The following is a 22,710-nucleotide window of genomic DNA, read 5'->3' on the forward strand; positions in this document are numbered from 1 at the left end:
GAAATTTGTTGGGAGAGGTTCCGAAAATCTAATCTTGCCCATCTTCCTGATTAAGGTCTTTCTCAGAAGGACGTTGCTTTTGCCAAAAAGTCCTGGTAATTACATTTTTGCTTTTAAAACAAAAGACACTTTGCAATGTCCGTGTCCTTCGGGTCAGCACAGTTTGAGGAGGCAAAGAACAAAACTGTCAAAAGAAGTTCCCTTTTACAGTCGAGTGTTTGTTGTTGAGGAGCAGGGAGAAGAAAGGTGATGTGGATTCATGAGTTTGTGTTCAATCTGAAATTCACGGTGGCCAAGAAGAGGAATTTGAATGACATTGTAGATGAGATTCCTTCCTTTATCCCCATTTTCACTTGCCAGTCTGAATTATTAACGTCAAAAACTATTTGGAGATATCATTCATGGTCCTCCAGATGATGACTCCTTTGTCTCCACATTTAAGTCCACCATGAAGCTGGCAGTTGTGGTTCAGAAAAATCTGGAAAAATGCTTTTTGGGCACAAATGATCGACTGCTGTTCCAATAAAAGGTGAAACTATATTCAGTAGTTTACAATGACAGCCTTCATTGAGTATGACCTTTGAGGAATATCTCTGTGAAGGTTCTCAGTCATTGTCATCTTCAGGAGTTACCTGTGGGTCACTGGACTTGCTTGAGTAAAAGTAGCCTCATCCAAGAGGCTTTTCCAGTTCTGAATTGCTGGTGGAAGTTGGACACTTGACTACAGAGTTAAATTTGACAATGCAGGTCCAGACCAGTTTCAGGTTTGTAGTTTTGTGTGAATGAGGGTCAGATGAGTTTACCTGTGTCCTTTTGAAGTGTTGAAGTAAATCTGTGTTGTCTTCTCTGTGGTGGCTGACGGTTGGTGTCTTAGGGCACCTTGTCTTTGGCCTTCTTCCGCTCATCTGTCCTCCCTGGACATCAACAGAGTGTCATTTGTGGTATAGATGTAGGTGGACAGCGGAGTCTTGCCCTGACGAGCTGGCTCTTCTGTGCTGTGCCATGCTTTTAGCAGTGATGTGTGATTTCCCCAAAGTCAGGACAATCCTCACTGCACTGCACAGTGCTCTGCAAGGGTCATACTATACGACTTTGGTTTGTACATGACCCACTGCCCTGCATGTTTGAGACGTTCCCCCATGCTCCAAAAAAACCTGATTCAGCTCATCAACAAGCTCTGCAGTGGAGCCGTTCATTTGAATCAGGTGTGCTGGAGCAGGGAAACATCTAAAACACGGAGGGCAGCGAGTTCCCTGGACCAGGATTGAGAAACACCCGCAATAAATGTTTCAAAAAAAGTTAGTTTTCTGAATGTATCAGTGATGCTGAATAAAGAGAGGCATAAAGATTGGTGTACACAGAAAGCACTGCTTTATTGACTGCACAGGACTGGACTGGATTGGTCTGGATTGGATCGGATGGGACTAGGACTCCATTAGATAGGGGTGTGAATGGAGGGGGGCGGGGTCAGGTTGGGTTGTGGGTCGGGTCATAGTGGAATGCAGCCATCATTAAGGCAACAGAAACAGCATGCAGATACAGTCACAGGAAACATTGTCATCATCATCATCATCATATTGCTTTTCAAAGTCTCGCTTAGAACATCGAAATTGTACAAAAAGGAAGAAAATAGGTTTTTCGCACTAATGAAAAATACATTTTTTTGATTTTTTTCCCTCCTACAAAGAAGATTCTAATACAAGAAAATAAATATAGCAAAAAAAGCCAAAAATAATTTAAAATAGCTCTTTTTTTCTCTTTTTTTTCATATATGTTCAATAGTTCTCTTTGCTATTAACAAATGGCACAACATTCTTTGAAACAAAGAACACAGAAGGATTAACTCCTGCAACATTCATATTATTGTATTGAAGAACCGATGCAGAGTGGAGGAGGAACTGGACACAGCAGCAGAGATTTTAAAAACACCTTTAACCAAAGGGCAAATAAAGACAGGAGGACGAGGAGGTGGGGACACACACGACACACCTGTCCAGCTCTGCTCTGATTGGATTATGCTGATTGATATTCAAACAGTGCCTCTATATATATGAGAATTATTGAAGACGCAAAAAATTATACCCAGTAATATTTAAACGTGTCACAGGAGAGCAGAGAGAGAGAAAGGAGAGAAACTGTTCTCACGAGAAGCAGCTTCATCGCTTCACCTTCTGTCGACAGACAATCTAAGTGCTTAAACTTAATAAAACTCGATTGAAATGTTTGATTTTGATTGATAATTCCTCTGAAAACGGAGCGCCTTAAGGTCAAAAGGAAAGGTCCTTTGATCTGAATGAGCCAGAAACTGCCTGCTCTGCACTGCATGGGAGAAAAAGGATGGAAGCAGAGTGACGTGAAGTGGAGAAAAGAGAGCGGGACAAAATATGAAACTGGTGCAGAATTATTGAGGAGAGCGAGACAGACAATGAACGCTGATGAGCAAAGAAACAAAGAGGAGAGAAGGGAATGCTTTGCGTCCAGCCACAGTGAAGCTGCTTTGTTTTCTCTGTGTCCACCCTGAGCCTCAACGTAGAACAAACCACCTAAGTGGATCATTGCTGGACTCAGGATTTACAGAGACCTGTGTCTGATCAGCAGCTGTGCATCAGTGAAGTTAAGGAGACAACTTTCGATCTACTTTCTGTGCCATGATTGAACTTAAAAGCTGTTTTTTTTAGCCTCCATGATTCCTGATTTTAATTTTTCCATTATAACTTTCAATATACGGCAGTTATTTACAACTCACCGCATGTTAAAATAGTGTGTTAAGCTTTCAGAAACTGTTGTGCAGCAATAAGCTCCGTGTTATGTAATTGTGCCCACTTTTGTCTTTTTTCACTTCTGCCATATTTACGTTTGAACTCTGTGGGAAGATACTTTAAGGAAGGAAGAGAGAGAGGGAGAGAAAGAGAGAGACAGGTCCAGTTATGAGGGAAAGGAGGAGGAGGAAATGATCAGCTGACCTCTCGTCCAGAGTTTCTCTCTCCATAAACACTCACTTATTCCTGAGTCTGCTGCACACACACACGCATAAACTGTATTTTCAGAACAAGAACTTCATTTCCCCACAATTCAAGTAATCAAAACACCTACTGCTCCCCCACCGTGTGTCAAAGGGTGAATATCGGAGGTGAACAAATGCATATTTACCACTGACGACGATGATAATTCTGTTCTGTTCTGTGTGTGAGGCATAAAAATGTCAGGTTATGAATTCATGGCGAAAAATCACAAATCATGAGGAAGGAAGGAAGAGCAAAGACAGGAATACAGCGCCTCTTACCAAACGCTACACAACATTTATCTTAAATCCAGATTGTGTCTCGACATGATTCATGCGGATTACATTTTCACCAGGGAGTAAAGTGTCTCCGGTGCCTGTGGCGAAATCACAGTTTCTTCCATAAAACAAAATCCCACCCACTGCCCTTTTTTTCTCTCCCTTGTATTTAAACTTGAACCTGAACTTAAACATCACTGAAATGCACCTCCATCTTCCTGCGATGATATACGTACATGTACACGCGAGCGGAGCCTGAACCTCACAGGAGCTATAATGGTAAAACCAGATGTAAAGGGAGGTTGAATAGTTTGCTCAGATTGTGAGAACGGAAGCGTAAAAAAAAAAGGGGCCTTGAGGCATGTTTCCATCCAGGTTCCATATAAAGTTACAACATAAAAAAAATGTGAGTTTGTTAAAAAACAGGTCACCTGACTGCTAATGATGTTTAAATAATGATCCAGTGGAAAAAATAATAGCAAATAACTACTTAAAATAGGAACTGGAGCTAGACTGACAAGTTAAATATGTTAAACCATTTCCACCAGAAAAAAAGAGGTCAAACTAAAAGTAAGTTGAAATTCTGATTTGAAAAGTAGAAATTACGAGATATGTCATAATTATGAGATAAAAAGTCGGAATTATGGGTTAAAAAGTGGAAATTATGAGATAAAAATCATAATTGTGAGATAAAAAGTCAGAATTCTGAGTTAAAATGTCGTAATTTTGAGATAACATGTTGAAATGATGAGATTAGTCATAATTAAGAGCAAAAAAAGTCTTAATTCTAAAATGAGATGAAGATGAGATTTTTAGCTCACATGGGCTTCCATAACATGGTGACATAACTAACGGTTTCTTTCTTGTCGTTTCCTCTGACATGATGCAGCGAGACCAAAGTCAGTGATCGTTGCAAGTTATATTAGTGCACATTATAAGGTAATGCAATTTAGACAGATTATAGATTAAAATCAACATTAAATTAATTTGGTATAGTGCCCGAATAGACTCTCTCTTTTTAAAGACTCTGCAATTTCGTGAAACAGCCAAGTAGTTTTACTCACATATGACGATTGGTGGAGTATTTTTCACAAACAGGATTGTCTGTGCAGGAATTACTCATAAATATAAAATAAAACCACCCTGTGTCAGCTGGGATTAGCACAGCTCCCCCTGCAGCCCTCGTGAGGAGGATAAAGCGAGGACGACGGATGACACAACTGTGATTCCCTGACTTCAGATTTCACAGATTAAACTCGCTAGATTCCTCAATTCACTGTTGATTTTGGTCTTTTCACGCAGGATCTGCAGGACGTACAATTATCTCTGGGAGACTTGATCTCTACTGTTCAAGTAACGTTAAACTGATTCCTGTTGTAAATTGTCATGAAAGTATTCTGGGCTGTTCATGCCATTAACGTTAGAATCAGTTCTGCTCTCCTGATTCAATTGTTACGCATTATAAAGCAAATATTTGGACGCTGGCTGTAAGAGGAGACAGAGAACAGAAAGAAAAAGAGAGTGAGATGGAGATGAGGAGGCGAGAGGGCAGGGAGAAGGGAAAGGGCCTTCTTGTTTATATTAGCTGCTTGTTAACTTGACTGTGTGGACAGCGCTGCAAACAAAACACAAAGGAAAGAACAAGTTGTACTCTTTTCCCCCCCGTCTGCCTCGCTGGCTCCGGTTCAGCAAATATCTCCCTCCATTCAAAGCGATGTTTTCCCCTCCTCACAACACGTGCCTGTCATTATTCGTCCTTAAAGCTACAGGCGACCCTTTTTTTTTTTCCCCCTTCCTGTCCTTTTTGCCTTTTTTCGGCTCATCCTGTGCTTAAGCAATTTGGAAAAGATCACCGATCACCAGACGAGAGAGGAGAAACGGGAAGGAGTTGTGGGCAGAAGGGATTGAATGGCAAGAGGAGGAGGAGCAAGTGTGTGCAGATGAAAGATTTAGTCCTACAAACATCTCTCGAGTCCGCTCAGACAGTAGAAGTCGTCTAATTGTGTTGACCTTTAGTGGGCGGAAGCAAAAACAAAACAATCAGAGGATGACGGCTTCTCAGTTTGCAGCTGCTTTCAAAAGCCGAGAAAAGCAATTAGTCGATGAAATGCATCGCTTGAGCAGAGAGCCGATTGATTTATCGTTGGGAGTCGATAAATAAAAAAAAAAACCTGCAGATCCTCTCTGGTTACAGCTTCTTAAAATGGGGGAAAGATTTGTGTCTGAACACTTTGACAACATCATCTAAAAAACATGTGTTTTACATTCAACAGACACAGGGATTAAACCTTGGCGGGCTCACGCCGCAGAGCTCACTGCTGTGATTTATGCGTTTCTTCGTGAAACTGGTAGTTAAGAATGTTCTCTGTTGATCTACGGCTAAAGGGATAAACACGGAGCTCTTCATGTCCAACCCGTGACCTTTATTAAATGTCAATACCCGTTTCTCTTTCTCTCTCTGTCGTTTCTCCCATTTCACCTCTTCACGTTTGTACGATGAGGTACAAATTGCTCAAACACAATTATAACCATAATCATACTAATATCCAGTCGTTGGATACAGAGTACCACTTTTCTTTTAACTCTTAAGAGTTCCTCGGGACATTTCCTGCCATTCCGTTTTTAATTGTTAAGCCATTTTGGCTGTGTTGAATGAATATAGCTCAAATTTTCCAGAGGATATTCATTTTTAACGGTCATCTCAGTTTCTTAAATCAGCCTAAAATGTGCTAAGTTATACAAGAACCTAATTTGTTCCTGTAAAAACATTATATATTAATATTTTACTTCTTTTAAAGCGACTTCAGTCTGAAATATAAATATTAATAATATTTTTGAAATCTAAAAAACCCCCAGAAATAAACGTTTTTAGATAGAAAAACAGTGGAGTTGTAAAAACAAACTGGCCTTTAAAGGGTTAAAATCTCAAAAAATATATTAAAATCTGACATGTACTTCAGACTGAAGTAGCTTTAAAAGAATGACTCATTTAAAGTGGAAAAAAACCAATATATAATGTTTTTAAAGCAGTTTTTGGGAAGGTGGAATTTTCTGTCACTAGGAACAAATATGTAAGTTTGTGAAAGGAACTCTTAAGGGTTAAAGGTTAAAAAAACGAAGTCATGATCAATTCTTGGATTGGAGAAGCTGTGACCAGAGAGTATTTGCTTAAAAACTGTGTTATTGAGTTGTCACACGGGGGCTGTCAACAGATTACAGCAGCTACACAATTTCCGACGTGGTCGTTTCTAGCGTGAGAAGCGTTTGTACGACTAAACCTTCAGTCAGTGCGGCGCGTGCGTGTGTGTGTGTGCGCGCGTGTGTTTATGATAAATGTTGAGAGCTTGAAGCCAGAACTTTACTGTAAAGGAGAGAGGAGAGCGAAGCGCCAGTAAAAACAGAGGAAGCAGATACCGAGTCAGCTTTTCTAGGTTGATACAAGCCACGGTGGCCAGCTAGAGCGTTACAAAAGAGAAAAAAAAACAGGCTTTTTCAAAAACACGGAAAATTAAAATGTCTCTAGTAGTAGCAGTAGTAGTAGTTGAACAGTATTGTACATTATTGTAGATGTATATAAACTCCAGCAGTAGGTAGGTGGGTGGGTGGGCTTGTGTGGCTGTCGCAGGTAAATGAAGCAAAGACTGTCTGTGATGTCAGAAACAGGAAGCACTAAGCAGTCACTGGGTCTCAAATTTCATACTATAACCCTTCATTTTGTGTCCCTTCTTCTTCATTAACAGAATATCTGGAGACATTTGGGGCGTGAAATTAAATTTTTTTTAACCACCGGTTAATCCCGGCTTCGCTGACCCGGCGACGGCCACACACCACAGAAGAGGCAACCACAGAGGAAGAGAGATATTGTAATATGAACAAGTTTTCTGACGCCCTTCCGGTTCCTCAAAACCACCGGCGGCACAGTCGTAGCACGTTTTGTTTTTTTGACACGGCGGAAATCAAACTTTCGACCCCTCCAAAATTTGACCGTTTACAAAACTGCTGATCTCTGTGCCTCCGTGAGGAAGTTGTGAGAAACCGTGCCCGGCTCGTGCGCTGCTGATGTCTTTTCCAAGGAATTTTCACAACTGTGTCGGACGCGCGACCTCTGACCGCATCTTCAGCTCGAGTGGAAGAATCCACCACCATGTGTAAGTGCGTGCGTTTCGGACAATAACAATATGTGTCGTTGCACGAGGCAACGAAATAGGTCTAATATGATCAGCTGTAAAACGCAGCAGTACATTAAAAAGCAGTTACCTGCTCCGACGTCAGTTTACTTACATAATACAGTGCGTTTGTTTGAATGCGTCTGCGTTTCTTCTTCTGTTTGAGTGATGGAACAAGAAGAAGCAGCAGCAGCGAGCTGTTGGATGAGGAGCTGCAGGCAACTGGCTGCACACCTTCATCTTCACAGCGAGGTAAACAACTCCTTTACCGGTGTCCTGCAGACACCAGCGACAGCGTGTGCGGCTTAAAAATCAGTTGCTAAGTGTCTGTGCTCTAGAATTCTGGCACAGACGCACACTCTTTGAGCGCGGCCACTTTAACCATGCGACTGTAATATTATCACCTCTCACGCGCCGATTCTCTGCTTCACTGTGACGCAGAGAGCGACTGATGGCGCCGACTCAGCCGAGCCGGTCGTCACATGGAAGCGACGCGTCCAAAAGGGACATTTAACGCGACACAGTTGCCAAATCCGGGCGAGCATCAGAGCGCACGCAGTTTGGGCCGAGAGCCAACACCCACACCGGTGAACCACACAGATGACAGCGACGCTTTGAAGTCGTCCTAGTGGATATTGATTTAAAAAAGAAAAGATGAAAAAAATAAAAAATAGAACCTGTAAAAGACTCCAGTCTACAGCATCTACAAAGCGGAAGGAGAGGGCATTGAAGCCACACTGTAAATACAGAATAATAACCAGTTTGTGTTTGCTAAGGCTGCACAATATCTAGGGAAACAAAAATTTATCAGAATGGCAAACTGCCAGAGACGGCACTACGATGCTTTTTTTCTCTCAGACTCCTAAAAAAGCAGCAAAATCTAACTCACCTTCACTTTCTTTTTTTTTTTCTTCTTCTGTGTTTGTTTGTTTGTTTGTTTGTGTCTTCTTTTTCTTTCTTGCCAGCATTGTGCAGCCTTGGCATCGGCTCCTTACTACACGTTAAGGCCATACATGTGAGGCCTCGTCTAAACATAGCGGTCTACAAAGTCAGGCTACTCTGAACATTGAATACTGAAAAAAAAACAACTTTTTTTTCTGTCTTAGCAACACATGAAGGGTAGCGACACACGTGGCGCCACCTGGCGGCGGATTCTGCGCCGCGATGACACCGAACCACATCCTCGCTCCTTGGTGCGGTGGTTGTTGTTGTTGTTGTTGTTGTTGTTGTATGTGTTGTTATGGTCCGTTTCCATGTGGATCGTTAATAGCGGTAAGCCCAAAAGGGAGAATTGTCCATCTGTCCTGTCCTTATGCTGTCCTTTAAACTTGATTTAAAAACCTGACATTCAGAGAACGGGTGTTTTGTTGTTGTTGTTTTTTCTTAAACCGGATTTGCCTGTCTGTCTGTCTGTCTGTCTGATGGCTACACCTGAAGGACAAAGAAGACAGAGAGACACTGCACGGTGTCTCCTGGTAAAAGACTCTCCCGGGAGGGTGGGGGGTTGTTTCACTCTGAGTAAGCTCGCACTTTTCCTGATGCAGTCAGGACCACATATACATAAAAAACTAGTCATCTTGTACATTATAACCCTGTTATACCAGCTCTGAAGTGTGTGTTCATGTGTGTGTAGAAGCGATATCTCATGTGTTCAGTTCAGCAGCAATTTGGCTTTTTCTGAAGGGGGGGGGAGGGGAATAACGTACGTGTAAGTCCGCGTTGAAAAAGAGACAGGGCGTCGCGCGACACCACAGTGACGTCGCGCCTGAGCTTACAGTGTTTTCGTAACCCGACTGCATCTCGGGTGGAGCGAGCCAAGTCCGGAGAGAGGGACCGGGATTAAAACCCACGTCTGACATCCAGATCGAACATTCTTCATCTTGGAACAAAAACTCCACGTGTGTGTCCGTGTAGTTTACGCCGCTCTTTGGCGTGGTCACTTTAGAGGAACGGAAGGACAACAGAGGAAGTACGGCGGACAGACTTGCACCTCTATTTCCAAAGCAGCCCTTTTTTTTTTTCACTTGTGATTTCTCATTCGTCCCCAATTTGGACCCCACGCGCGGGGTCTGAGCTGCGAGAACGTTTCACAGAGAAGTTCCTTTCTTGGAAGTGACCGCCGAGCCGGTGCGTAACTGTAACCGCGAGTTAAAAAAATGACCCTAAAGTTGATGATCGGCGACTGAACCCAGGAGTGACGCTTATTATCGTCACACTGAGAGAAGGAGCATGCTCAGTAGTAGTCATGTAAGAGTTCAAACAGTGAAGGACGTTTCCAGACATACACGTATCACTATCTATAGAGCATATGATGTAAACGTGTAAGTGTGCGCGTGTCTACGCCTCACGTCGCTTCTTTTGATAAACGTTTTGTACCTTGTCTTCTTCTTCTTCTTCTTTAATTTGTTTAAAGCCCTGAGAACACCGTGGACTGCTTAAGTACAAAATACAACTCTCCCGAGAGAACGGAAACTGTTTAAAAAAGAAATTACAAACAATTCAATTCATGAACTTAAGACAGGTACAGGCCTCTGAAGCGGATTCTTTGATTCTTACATTGTCATGGTTTTGTTTGAACAGGAGTCAAAGACGCGGCGCGCGAGAGCTTGGCCACGTCACAGGATCCTGATGTGACTGATAATGAATGAGAATAATCGTAATCATCTACACTTTAAATTGGGCAAGTAGTAAAAGTAATGACGAGAAATGAGTGATAATATAATAATAACCATAATCCAATACTTTAGGATCAGTGATTTCCAAAGTGTGGGGTGTGGCCCCCTGGTCGGCCCTAAAGATTCTGCAGGTAGGCCAAGAGTGCTCAATAAAATAAATTAATTAATTCATTTAAAAAAAATCAGTTTGGTAATGAAGTATTAAATAACTGAAAAAAATATTTATGGGCTGCAAACCATTATTCGGTCATTAGTCAATGTCTAAATTAATTGGCAACAGTTCTGATAATAGATTAATCCTTTTTTTTTTTACAATTAATACAAGTTTCAGATTTTTCGGCTTTTTAAATGTGAATATTTTCTAGTTTCTTTGCTCCATTTGACGCAAAAAAAATCATTGAAACTGAAAAGACGTCTGAGAACATCACGATTTCCAGGTTTGGTAAACACTGATTGACATTTTAACTACATTTTATGGACAAAAGAATACTCGATAAAAGAATCGACAGATTAATCGATTCTAAAAAGAATCGTTCGTTGCGGCCTTTTCTTAGATGCTAAATTAACATGTTTTTTTTCCACTTTAAGGTCATAAGCTGACAACTGAGACTCCAAATATGGAATATAACGCGTTTTTGCCCAAATTTAGATGTTTTTAAAACAAACAATTTGAATAATAATGAACAAAATGGATAAACGATGGAGAGAAAACTGCCACTAATCCAAAGTGCGACGTGACCAAGCTCCGTTAAACGATGTTAAACGACGTTGTGCGACAGCTTTGACCTGCTGTCATCGCGTTGTGGGGGCACAGAAGCGTAGGCAGCTCTTTTGCACTGATAGTACAGTCGCGGCCCTGCGTTCGATAACTACCGCAGAAGCTTTCGTTGATTGACGGCAAACGGCTGCTGCATCTACATCCTTGTCTCAGGCACTAGACAATATTGTTAAGGTCGACAAGGAGCGGCGGCTACACGACACGCGGTAACCAGTCTGACAGGATAACCTCTTTTGGTTTGATTGTTACAAGTCCGATTGAAAAGAAAGAAAAGACTAATTGATCTACTCGCTGATTGTTTGGTTTGTATGAGTTAATGGTGGCGGGGGGTTCGAGGGGGGACGAGCGACAGAAGGCACAGAGTTTCTACGATGATTTTTCTCTCCGAGGGATTTTGGGGCTTAAAATACAAACTCAGGAAGAATTTGAAAGCAGATATTTCTGAGATGTGAGGAAAAGGGGGATATGCTATCAGGGAGTTTGTGTGTGTGTGTGTGTGTGTTTACGTCTCCGTGTGACAATCTGGATTGTGTGAGTTGAGGTCAATCCGTCTCATTATTCGCCAACTGGAAAAAAGCAGGGAATGTGTTTTTCAGCTGGAGAGTGAGGTCTATGAGACGACGCGATAACAACTGACCTCGGACCCTCATTCAACGTCTATTATACACACGCCCAAGTGCTTACATAACGGCTCTCACGACTAGTTGTGCTTTTCAAGCTTGAATATATGTTGATTCACGCCACAATTGTCTTTTTTTTGTGTAGAATATATTTTGAGACAAACAAGGACTTGTGGATGTATCTCGGGCCATAAAAGGCCAAACAAGAAGCAGACCCTGAAACCAGCTTGAATAAGTGTAATAATAATAATTATGATAATAATAATGCCCCTAAGTGTTTGTTCTGACAGATACCACAGACATGAGGCCAGAACCGGGTACTTCAACACCCACGAAGAAAATGTATCTGAGAGACGAAACAAAAAAAGGTCTAAGAGTAATGTTTGTTTCCTATTTTTGTTGAATGTATCGCGTCTTTTTTACAGTCCAATGGAGAAGCAAACAGCTACATTCAAACTCCCCCCAAAAACTAAGAGGCTAAGATTGGTAAATTGGTAAATGTGACAGGGATTTGTTTAAAAAAAAAGAAAAGCCACAGATGGAGAAATGATAAGCCGGCGTGAGTCTGCTTCTCTAATATTGTGTGTTTTTGTTGTGTGTGTGTGTGTCGATTTGAGTCTGAAAACCTTAGGAGGCCAGCACACTCCTTCTCAACAGGTCCTCGCTCCCAGAATGCAACTGTGGCAGGCGGAGTTTACGTCCACCGGAGTGCGTGTCCAAATCGCTGTGCTCGCCGTCGGAGAAGTACCCATCAGTCTCTGCGGTGTCCAGCAGGGACATGTCTTTCCCCGTAAGCGGCAGCTCCCTGGACTGCAGGCTCTCCACGCCTTCGTTGATGCTCCTCTCTCTCGACTTAACCTGGCGCAGCAGACGGAGCCGCGGGCCCCCGCCGTTAGGCGCTGTGACGCCAGGGCTGGAGGCGGGAGGTGGAGAAGATCTAGTCGTGAAAACAGACCCGGCCGCCGATGGAACACCATTCCCTGCGGCGACGCTCTCCCAGGCATCGCGGTCCTCCGAGATGTGACAGGAATCCATTTTGGAGATGGGCGGCTGCGGTGGCGAGTCCCCCAGGAGGTCCGTGCTCCTGGTCTGGTGGTGATGAAGGTGATGGTGGTGCAGGGCCTTCGACGATCCTTTGGACCTTTCCCCTCTCCGGCCCACGTAGCTAGGCTTTTCCTCCACCACAGTAGCCCACAGGTTCTTTGCGGTGGAGGGGCTGCTGGCGGAGGAGTTGGCCACCGCAGAGAGGAGTGTCTGAGCGTGGGCGGGGGCAGTAGATTGTCCACGAGCGCGCGGCTTGTTGCTCGCTCGTTTCCGGCCCAGCTGCGGCGTTTTCCAGGTGGATTGCATGGAGTTCTCCATCATGAGATTCAGTAGGCTCTCCTCGCCTTGCAGGAGCTGCGTGAGAGGAGGAGAAGATGGAGAGTGAGGTGTGGGAGGACAGGGATCAGAGATGGAGGAGATTCCTTTAAAAAACTTACTAATTTGTTCCTAGTGGCAGAAAATGCCACCTTCCACATAACTGCTGTAAAATATCATATATTAATATTTTTTACACTTTAAAAGAGTCAAACTTTTACAGCTACTTCAACCTGAAATATACATATCAAATATTAATAATATTTTGGAACTTTGAACCCTTTAAAGGCCAGTTTAAACAAATCTGCTTTTTTTTTTATCAAAAAAGCCCAAAAAACTACATTAATTTCCATAAAATACATTTCAAGGAGAATTAGATTCTAATTATTATTAGACCCTGAGGTTTATCAATTATTAACAGAAACATTGATTATGATGCATTTTAAAAAACAATTCAGCCTCAGATTTAAAAAGAAAAAATCCCCAAAAAAATTTACTTCTCCAAAACTGCTGTAATATTGTATATTTGGGTTAAAATTTCAAAATTTAATTAATATTTGATATGTATATTTCAAGCTGGCATATCTTAAAAAGATTGTCTTGTTTAAAGGAAAAAAAAAAACATTATAATGTTTTTACAGCTGTTTTTGGGAAGGTGGCCTTTTCTGCCGCTGGAAGAAATTAGTAAGTTCTTGCGTAGATTTTAGGCTAATTTAAGAAACTGGGATGACAAGTTCTAAAGTTTGCCAAAGACGAATATCCTCTAGAAAAGTTGCGCTATATTCATTCAACAAATAAAAAACAGAATGGCAGGAAATGTTCCTAGGAACTCTTAAGGGTTAAAAAAGAAAGAAAACAGAGCTGAATTACTTTAAGTACATTTTTACACTGTGTCTATAAATGTGTTCATGGTCCATGTCAACGTCTCATTCTGCTTGTCTGAAAAATTACCATGTTCCTGTTCGTTGGTCTTTGGTTCAGTTTGTTATTCTCTTCCATGACACATTTCCCAACAATTGAGTTTGTATCATGCTCTCTGGCCGGAGCCCCCTGCCAATCAATACACAAACAAAACACATTCCTGAGGAGAACAGCGGGTCAGGAACAGTGCAGCAGCTCAGCTCTGACCACCAGCTCTCTCTCTCTCATCTGACGTATCCACCCACCACGAGAATCCAGCAAACATCATGCGAGCACAAAAATCCGCTCACATGAAGATCAAATCTCTGGTTTGTTGAAATAATCCTACATAAAAGGTGCAAGAGTGGTTTCACATGTCAGCGCTTACTTCACAAACCCAATCTGATGATAATTTACATTATCATTTCCAGAAGAAATCCTCCTGTGAGTATTTTTTGCTGTTTGTAAATGACTAAAACATGTATTTAATAATAAAAAATTGTTCCAGATTATTTCGTTTGTCGATCATCTGAGGATTAATCCGCTCATTGTTGAAGTTCTAATGAAGAATTCAATTTTCTACCTGGTTAACATGACAAAGTACAAACACCTACTCAAACACAGTTCTGACTGACTAATCTCCAAATCTTGAACGGTGCATTAAAATGAGATTCTTCAGGCTTATTATGAAATGACTATTTAATAATCTCGCCTACACATTTTTTTTCTACTCTTGCAGACATCGAGTTCAGCGGAGGATTTTGAACTCTTACTCGACTAAAAACAACCTTTAGACGTGATGTGATAATACTCTGAATGTTCAGGAGCTAAGAACACTTTACCTAAAGCAATAAAAGACTGATTTCAGTCAAGAAATATCAACTTAATTTTCCAATACGGCCACATTCAGACCTGATAATAACATCCGTCCTTTGGGATCAGATCACATGTGGACAGAATTACCTGTCGTGTCTGTTTGTGAGGACAAAATGATGTTTTATGACCGAAATATAGATGATAATTCCAGGTCTGAACGGGGTCTAACACGGTCAAGTCAGACACAGGCGAGACATCTTTGGCCATCACGACCGCCTGCTGCTGCTGCTGAAGGCTGAAGTCGTACCTGGTCAGAGAGCAGGCTGCCGCTCTTTTCTCCGTGCTGGGCGCCCAATTAATAAAATACATTTCAAGGAGAATTTGATTCTAATTATTATTAAACCCTGAGGTTGATCAATTATTAACAGAAACATTGATTATGATGCATTTTTAAAAAAAATTCAGCGTCAGATTTAAAAAAAAAAAAGAAAAAAAAAAGAACTTCTCCAAAACTGCTGTAATATTGTATATTTGGGTTAAAATTTCAAAATGTAATTAATATTTGATATGTATATTTCAGGCTGGCATATTTTAAAAAGATTGACTTGTTTAATGGAAAAAAAACCCATTATATATATGTAATGTTTTTACAGCTGTTTTTGGGAAGGTGGCGTTTTCTGCCGCTAGGAAGAAATTAGTAAGTTCAGATTTTAGGCTAATTTAAGAAATTTTTCGAGACATCTTTGGCCATCACGACCGCCTGCTGCTGCTGCTGAAGGCTGAAGTCGTACCTGGTCAGAGAGCAGGCTGCCGCTCTTTTCTCCGTGCTGGGCGCCCAGAGCCCACTGGCTCAGCATGTCGTCAGCGGTGATCTGAACCGACTGGGCGAGCCAGCTGTCAAACAAGGAGTTGTCCAACGGGAAGGACTTTGACAAACCTGAGGGAAAGGGCGAGGGATGAGAGTTGGGAGAAAGGAGGGAGAAACACACAGCAGGAATAAATAAAACAGACATGGGAAAAGTTGCTCTATAAGTGTCAGAAGGTACAGAGTATAAATGTAAAGCAGCAACGACTTTCAACTCACTCCATCAATTGAAAACAGTCACTTTCATTCAAATGATAACATAGATTTTCTTCATATGAATGTATTTTAGAACAGTGCAGAACAAAAACATCTGTGACATCATCATGGTAAGTGTGTGAGTGTGGGTTCAGTGTGTGTGTACATGTGTTTATAAGGCTGCGTGGACCAAGCAAACCTCTCTTTATGAGGACATCTCGACCTTCTGCGGACATTATGGCTCGTCCACACAACTTTAACAGGCTTTTTGAGGATTAAGACCAGGTTTTAGGTTTAAGGTTTAGTGTTAGGCACTTAGTTGGGATGGTTAAGGTAAGGGTAAGGGAAAAGGGGTGAGGGAACGCATTATGTCAATGAGAGTCCACACAAATAATGCAAAACCAACATATGTGTGTGTCTGGTGTGTGTGTGTGTAAGATTAGGAGACATCATTATGGGATGTGAAATTGCTGCCTCAGCACAGCACTTTGACTTTCTCACTCCGACACACACACAGACACACAAATCCATTAACACACACAGTATAGTTGAGATTAGGAGTATTCAGAGAAAGCAGATTAAGAGGGAATCTATCACTTCTTCTCTCCTGTGCCCACATTTTTATTCCAATAAAGTAGATTAGGATGAATTAAAAGGTTATATGTAATAGCACAAAGTTTTTGTCCGTCTTTACGTCCTCAAACAAATCCTTAAGTGTGTGTGTGTGTGTGTGTGTGTGTGTGTGCAGCACTGTACTCTTTTCTTTCATTCCAACCTCCATAAATCTTCACTTCCTAAAATAATCGGCCGGGGCTGGACAGCAGGAGTCTGCTGGATGCTTCACACACGCACACACACACACACACACGTCTCTTAAAGAGTCAGGACAGCTCAGAGGGAGGGACAAGGTGACGGAGGAGGAAGTGTGAAGACGACAGGATTTTTTTGCTGTTTTACAACATAAAACACTTCTTCTCAGAGTCCTAAAGATGACTTCTTTCATTTATGGTATAAATTCGTTAGTATAGAACTGTGTTTCTTCAGTCTTTTCTGTCAAAGTGTTCAAATACGTAGAGCAGGGGTCTGCAACCTGTGGCTCTACAGCCCACATGTGGCTCTTCAGGGCTTCTGCAGTGGCTCCCTGGAGCTTTCTAGTTTATTTTTATCTTATTTTCTTCTTTCAAAGTGAACACCTCGTATTTAGAGATCAAGGTGATGAATAAACGTGTTTTTAATATTCTGTACATCACGTTGATGCCGGGCAGGGTTTTCTCAAGCATGAGTGATAGAGAGGAGGAGTTATGGTACATGTCGCTCTTCTTGATCCCAAAACAGCGAGAGGAAGACAAAGCTTTGGGAGATGGGACCAGACTCGACAGATGGCCTGAGACACACGGACGCACGAGATTCAGACACATGCAAAGACAGACACTGAGGCAGGATTCATCCATATTCTCCATCAGCCTGCTCTCTCTGTCCCTCTGAAAGAGCGAGACACTGATGGACTGAGGACAGAGGATGGAAGAATAAACACAAAGAGGGAGAGAGATAACACAGAGCAACATACATAACATAAATAAAGAAGAGAGAGAGAGCTGGAACTGTGAAAAACACAGGGAAACAAGGAGATGGGAGATAAAATCATAACAGGAAGAAAGTGAGGCGGAGCAAAAAAGACTCTCCTTGTCCTCTGTTATCGTCAGTGTTTATTGATCGTATTCACTCTGACAGGAAAGGACTGTAAGCGCCGTGACACACAGCTCTGCCCAAACACGGAAACATACGGACACAGTCCTGCGTCATCGCTGATAATGTGTGCACTTGTCTCTGGCATAAACACTGACTCTGTCAGGACCAGCAGTCCTCATGGAGACCGAAACCTGGTCCTAATGAGGCAGAACCTTGTGTCTGAGAAAGTGGTTCATTTTGACGGGATGTCCTCACGTGTGAAGCTCAACAACATCTCCGCCAGATTACGTCTTGCACATATGATGACGCTCATTTTCGGGCCCTTTTATGGTTAAAATAAGCAAGACAGACATTTTGAGGCGTTAAAGGGTTAAAACCAGTATATTAAGAGAATCATTTTAAAGTTAATGTGAAATGAATAAGAATTCACACTTTTTTTTGTTGTTTTAAACATCACTCGTGTTGACACTCATGTTGTCATTGCAGCACCATCAGTGGGTTTCACCTTTTTTCATTTAATCATTGAGACTTAGACATAAATGTAAGTTCGGTGACAATTATGATTGGATATACACTAGTTATCATGTTCATTTCTGGGCTTTCTGTTCCAAATTAGCAGCAAGATTAGGAGATTGTCTCTAATCCTCCATTCACTTTAAACCGTTTCTGCATCAACAGCAAAAAAAACCCCATCAAAACAACTCTTCTTTCTGTTCTTCTTCCGTTTGTGTTTTGCAGCTTTTGTCGTTGTAAACTCAGCTTGTTTCGCTTTTTAATTGTGAATTCTTCTGCTGTAAGTTTAAACTATATAATATAATATCACCGTTACTTTGAAACTTTTTACTGTATAGTCATTATATTTAAATTCAAAATGAACATGAGTTATATGATGCATAAATACTGAGACATATACAAAAACTCAGGGCTGCAGCTGAATTTCTCTGATGGTACCGAAGTGTTAACATGTGCGTGAGGTTAAGCTTCACTGTAAACGCGGTTTTCTCCTAAAAAGCAGCTCCAGGTTTGAACCCCTGATGGCAGCGATGGAAGTCTTTGTTGCAGCTTCCTGTCGTGTTTGTTTTCCACGATCACAGGAAGGAAGTGAGCTCTTCACACTTTACGTGTGTCACACACACACAGAGGGAGAGAGAGAGAGAGAGAGAGAGAGAGAGGGAGGAATGTGTCTTTTTTTGCTGAGCTCGCCCGAGAAATTACCGTTAAAACTAATATAACTATTATCCAGCACTCAGCTGCTTTTACACAAACAAGATAAATGATATCAGAGCGGCCACTGAGTCATCAAATCTCCATTAATCAAAGTGCAGTAATTGTGCAGCCCACAGTCACTGCAGGGATCTAATAAGGTGTTATGTAAGAAATAAAAATCCATTCACTGAACATCCTGCGTGTGGAAGCAAAAAAAAAAACAGACGCAGTTTTATCACAACGTCTGTTTTTCCTTTGCTGGGAAACAACTTCATTATCTACAATACATGCTCATTATTTAGATTTTCTTCAACAATAACATACGCCGTGCGTCATTTACTTGAACTTATAGGTTTTGATTTGTACTAATATTGAGGAGAAGTAAATTAGCATTTATTATTTACTGCTATTGTACTTGAAATACGAAATAGTGGAACTTCAAACTACGTCAAAGACCTAATTCCAGACCTGGTTCCCAATGAGTCAAAATGATAGGGCTGCAACTAATGATTATTTCTATAATCGGTTAATCTGTGGATTATTTTCTCGATTAAACATTTGGAAAACATTGATCGGTGTTTGTCATAGCTGGAAATGATGACGTCTCATATCTCATGTGCATAGTGGATAGTGTCGTCGAACTTTCTGTGAACTTTACTCCGTCAACTATTTTTTTTGTTGATCTGCAGACAGTTTTATGATCGTCGGCCCGTGTGAAGCTCCTCCCCTGTCACCGGCCACTCCCAGATTACTTTGGGTCGCGTAACTTGCGTAAAAATCAAAAACTGGCAAAACGGGAAACGTGGCATTATCTGTTTTTTCTTTCATTTTTCATTTAATGTTGAAAACGACTGATACACGGATTATACTGAGTGCTTACTGAAACCAAACCACATGTACTTTTTGGGGGATTTTACACCTGAAAATACAGCTTTGGGTGAATGAAAACATTAAAATGGCAACAAATTCAAAGTCGCCCGCCTTCTTCTCGGCCAAACTAAAAAGACAATATTGATTTTTACCCAGACATGTAGTTTACATACGTGGCACGGTTTACATAAGGGGTTAAAAGGAGTCCACTGTAGTTACGGTAAGTATTGATTTGGAGCTCAAATCCTGTCGAAAGTTTGCAGTGTGTGAGATACTTTAATTTCCACCGTAAGAAAAAGGGAAAATGATCAGCAGTCAGAACAAGCCGATCACAGTTCTTTTGATCCTCGCACAGCTGCCGCGCTCCCACTTTGAGTGACCGCTCTGATTTGCATGTTGTACGACACTAAATACTACAGTGTTCTGTGCAGCCATCTGCTGCTGCACCATACTGTAAAGGACGGTCTCTACTTCGACTATCTCTGGAACACGGTGATTTATTCATGATCGAAAAGCGGAGAGGAAGTCTGTGTGATTTACCCAGGTGACATTTTTCATAACATCCAGTCTCGCTGCAGCTTTCTCGTCCGCGTCACGACACACAGCCGGCAGATTGATGTATCGCGGCTCTGATTATTAAAGAGGCTCTACACACTTTAACATGCTTTTTTTGTTTTTACAGCACAGGAGTACGAGAGGAAAACGAGAGGGAAACAGAATTTGGTTAAAACTAGTGAAAACGACAGCACTGTACGTCCTCATCGCGACGAGCCTCAGATTTCTGACAGCGCTGACCTGTTGACCTCACACACGCACAGACACACACACACACACAGTGTACCTAGCTCTTTCAGCAGGGAGCCGTTCTCCGACTTCCACCTCTCCTTTTTCTTCTCAGGACTACTCTTCCTTCTCTCCTTCCCTTTCTCCTTCACTCCTCCATTCTGTTTCCTCTTTTCTCCCTTCTGGCTTTTCTCTGCTGGGAGACACAGAATGATTTTAGACGATTTATTCAGTTTCAGAAAACAAATGAATTTACTGAGTGTTTTTTTTCAGATCATGTTGAAATTCATTTTCCACCAAATCACCTCGAGTGTTTGACTCGTTAGCTTAGAGGACAGACAGCTGCCAGAAGGAGACAGAAAAGGAGAGGAAGAGAGAGAATTTAAGGCCTGAGGACTGAGTTTGCACTTATTCACTCTCCAGAACTTGTGGTTTTGAGGAACATCAGAGCTGGAGGCTCCTGAGAGAAAGCTGTTTTTTATGACATCGCCCTGCACGAGCAGCCCGCTGCAGGAGGAGGAGTCCTCAAAGGCTGAAAACAAACTCACAGACCTGCGTGTGGCTGCAGGACAGGCAGCGAACGCACACGGTTAAAAAACTACCCCGAAAAACAACAGATTTACCCGGAGAACAAAAATAATACCAGGTTTGTTTGTTGTCTTACACCCTCGACCTGAAATAATGAAATAAAAAATGATGAAAAACTTTTTCAATTACAAATTCTAGTAACATGGTATGAACAATATTGTTGTAATAAGGAGATTATATTAATTCCATAGTAATACCGCGTTACTGTCGGCTACCGTCGATGTAATCCAGGCACCAAAGTCCGGCCCGCGGGCCAATCACGACCCTCCCATTAACTCAGCTGGTAAGGAGTTGCACTTTGAGTCCTGAGTTCACAACCCAGCTCTGACATATTCATTTCTATTATGTTATTATGTTATCTGACGCCATATGTGAAACAAAGGTGGATTTTATTTCATTTTCTCACTCCTGCGTGACTTAGATTTGGTTACATTGCCATTTAAAGATGTCAAATACATAAAACAGTGCATTTGTGTGTAACTTTAACTGTTAAAAAAAAGTCTGAAGGGTCCACTGGCCCCTGGAAATCTTGAGCTTTGGACACCCCCTGATGTAATACCTTCACATGCATTAGAATTGGTAATTACTATATATAATAATGTTGAAATTCATCCTCCCTTATGTCCCACATACTTTTTTCCCCGACTATGCAAATAGGACTTCCTGACGACTACTAAACAAATTCTTTGCACAATATAGAAATGAAATTGAGGTTGTGTGTAAAGAAAACGCGTTATTATTCCAGGTTATGTGTGTGTGGACACACCATGCTGCATGTTCTTGTATACACGGTCGGTATCTAAATCAAAAATCTAACACGAGTCCACCTGACTTATTAAAAAACAAGAAAAAGAAAAACAACACAACATGCGTGCGTGCGTGACACCCTGTCAGAAAGCACGGCCTCTCAGGAAAGAGAGCGAGCGCATATTATGCACACAAACACACGAGCTGCGTGTCAGTCACACACATCATGTCACAGAGTCCTGCAGAGCGCCTCCATGCTGTGATCTTTCCTCTCACTGCAGGAGACCTCGCTCGCTGCCTCCAGCTGCGAGCTATTGCAGGTAACACGGCAAACAATGATGCACACGTGCACATGATGAAAGAGTGCAACCGTTCAGTCCAGTAAACTGCTTTGATACGGATAAATATTCTGATTATACTGCAGAATACTGTCAAACAGCATGCTATTAGTAATAATGATGAACTAAAAACTATAATCAACATCAAACCAATGTAATATATGTTATAACTAACTATATATATATATATATATATATATATTATACACTGTCAAAAAGAGACTTATGTGAGATAAATAAGTAAAAAAGTTTAGATGTGTGCACATTGTCCGTGTTTACTGGACAAAACTAAAATGATGCTCATTTTCGAATAATAATAATAAAAAAGCTACACATTAAAGCTACACAACTGATTCTTTTTTATTATAAATATGTTCTATACTGTTAAAATTTCTAATTCAACACAAAATCTGGTGTTCATGTACAACTACAGTGTTTTTTCTCAATTTTAAATAGTTAGTACACTAGTTTAACAAGCAGTAAATTGTAAATAACTGAATATTGAACGTTATTCTGGAAAAATGGGCCCTTTAATGGTTGAAATAAAAGGACATTTTGAGGCTTAGGTGTTAAATGGGAAAGTCACTTTATTAAAGGGACTTCCATCAGTTATTTGTTGGCATTAAGCTTGAAACCCATTCCTAAAATAGTATAAAAACAGCTGCAGATCTGCAGCGGCTCTACATTTAATACCAGCGTCCGTGTCGTGACAGTATTGCTGAAATGTGCAGATGCAAACACGTGTAGGTTGAACACACACACACAAACACACACACACAGCATGTGAGGAAACACTGCTGCTGCTGCTGCTGCTGCTGCCGTCGTGTGCAGTCAC

General features: G+C 41.4%; 1 protein-coding gene across 1 annotated transcript in view; it reads right to left on the reverse strand.

Annotated features, from left to right (window-relative positions):
* Positions 1 to 11,934: 11,934 nt before the first annotated feature.
* The window catches only part of jade2 (jade family PHD finger 2), a 132,796-nt gene continuing 122,020 nt past the window's right edge, over positions 11,935 to 22,710 (reverse strand). The window contains 3 exon segments of the mRNA XM_044018363.1: positions 11,935 to 12,917; positions 15,386 to 15,531; positions 20,261 to 20,395. Of these exon segments, the coding sequence (XP_043874298.1) occupies positions 12,147 to 12,917; positions 15,386 to 15,531; positions 20,261 to 20,395 (1,052 nt within the window). The 3' untranslated portion in view covers positions 11,935 to 12,146.

The sequence above is a fragment of the Solea senegalensis genome, unplaced genomic scaffold, assembly GCF_019176455.1.
Source record: "Solea senegalensis isolate Sse05_10M unplaced genomic scaffold, IFAPA_SoseM_1 scf7180000017085, whole genome shotgun sequence".
NCBI lineage: Eukaryota > Metazoa > Chordata > Actinopteri > Pleuronectiformes > Soleidae > Solea > Solea senegalensis.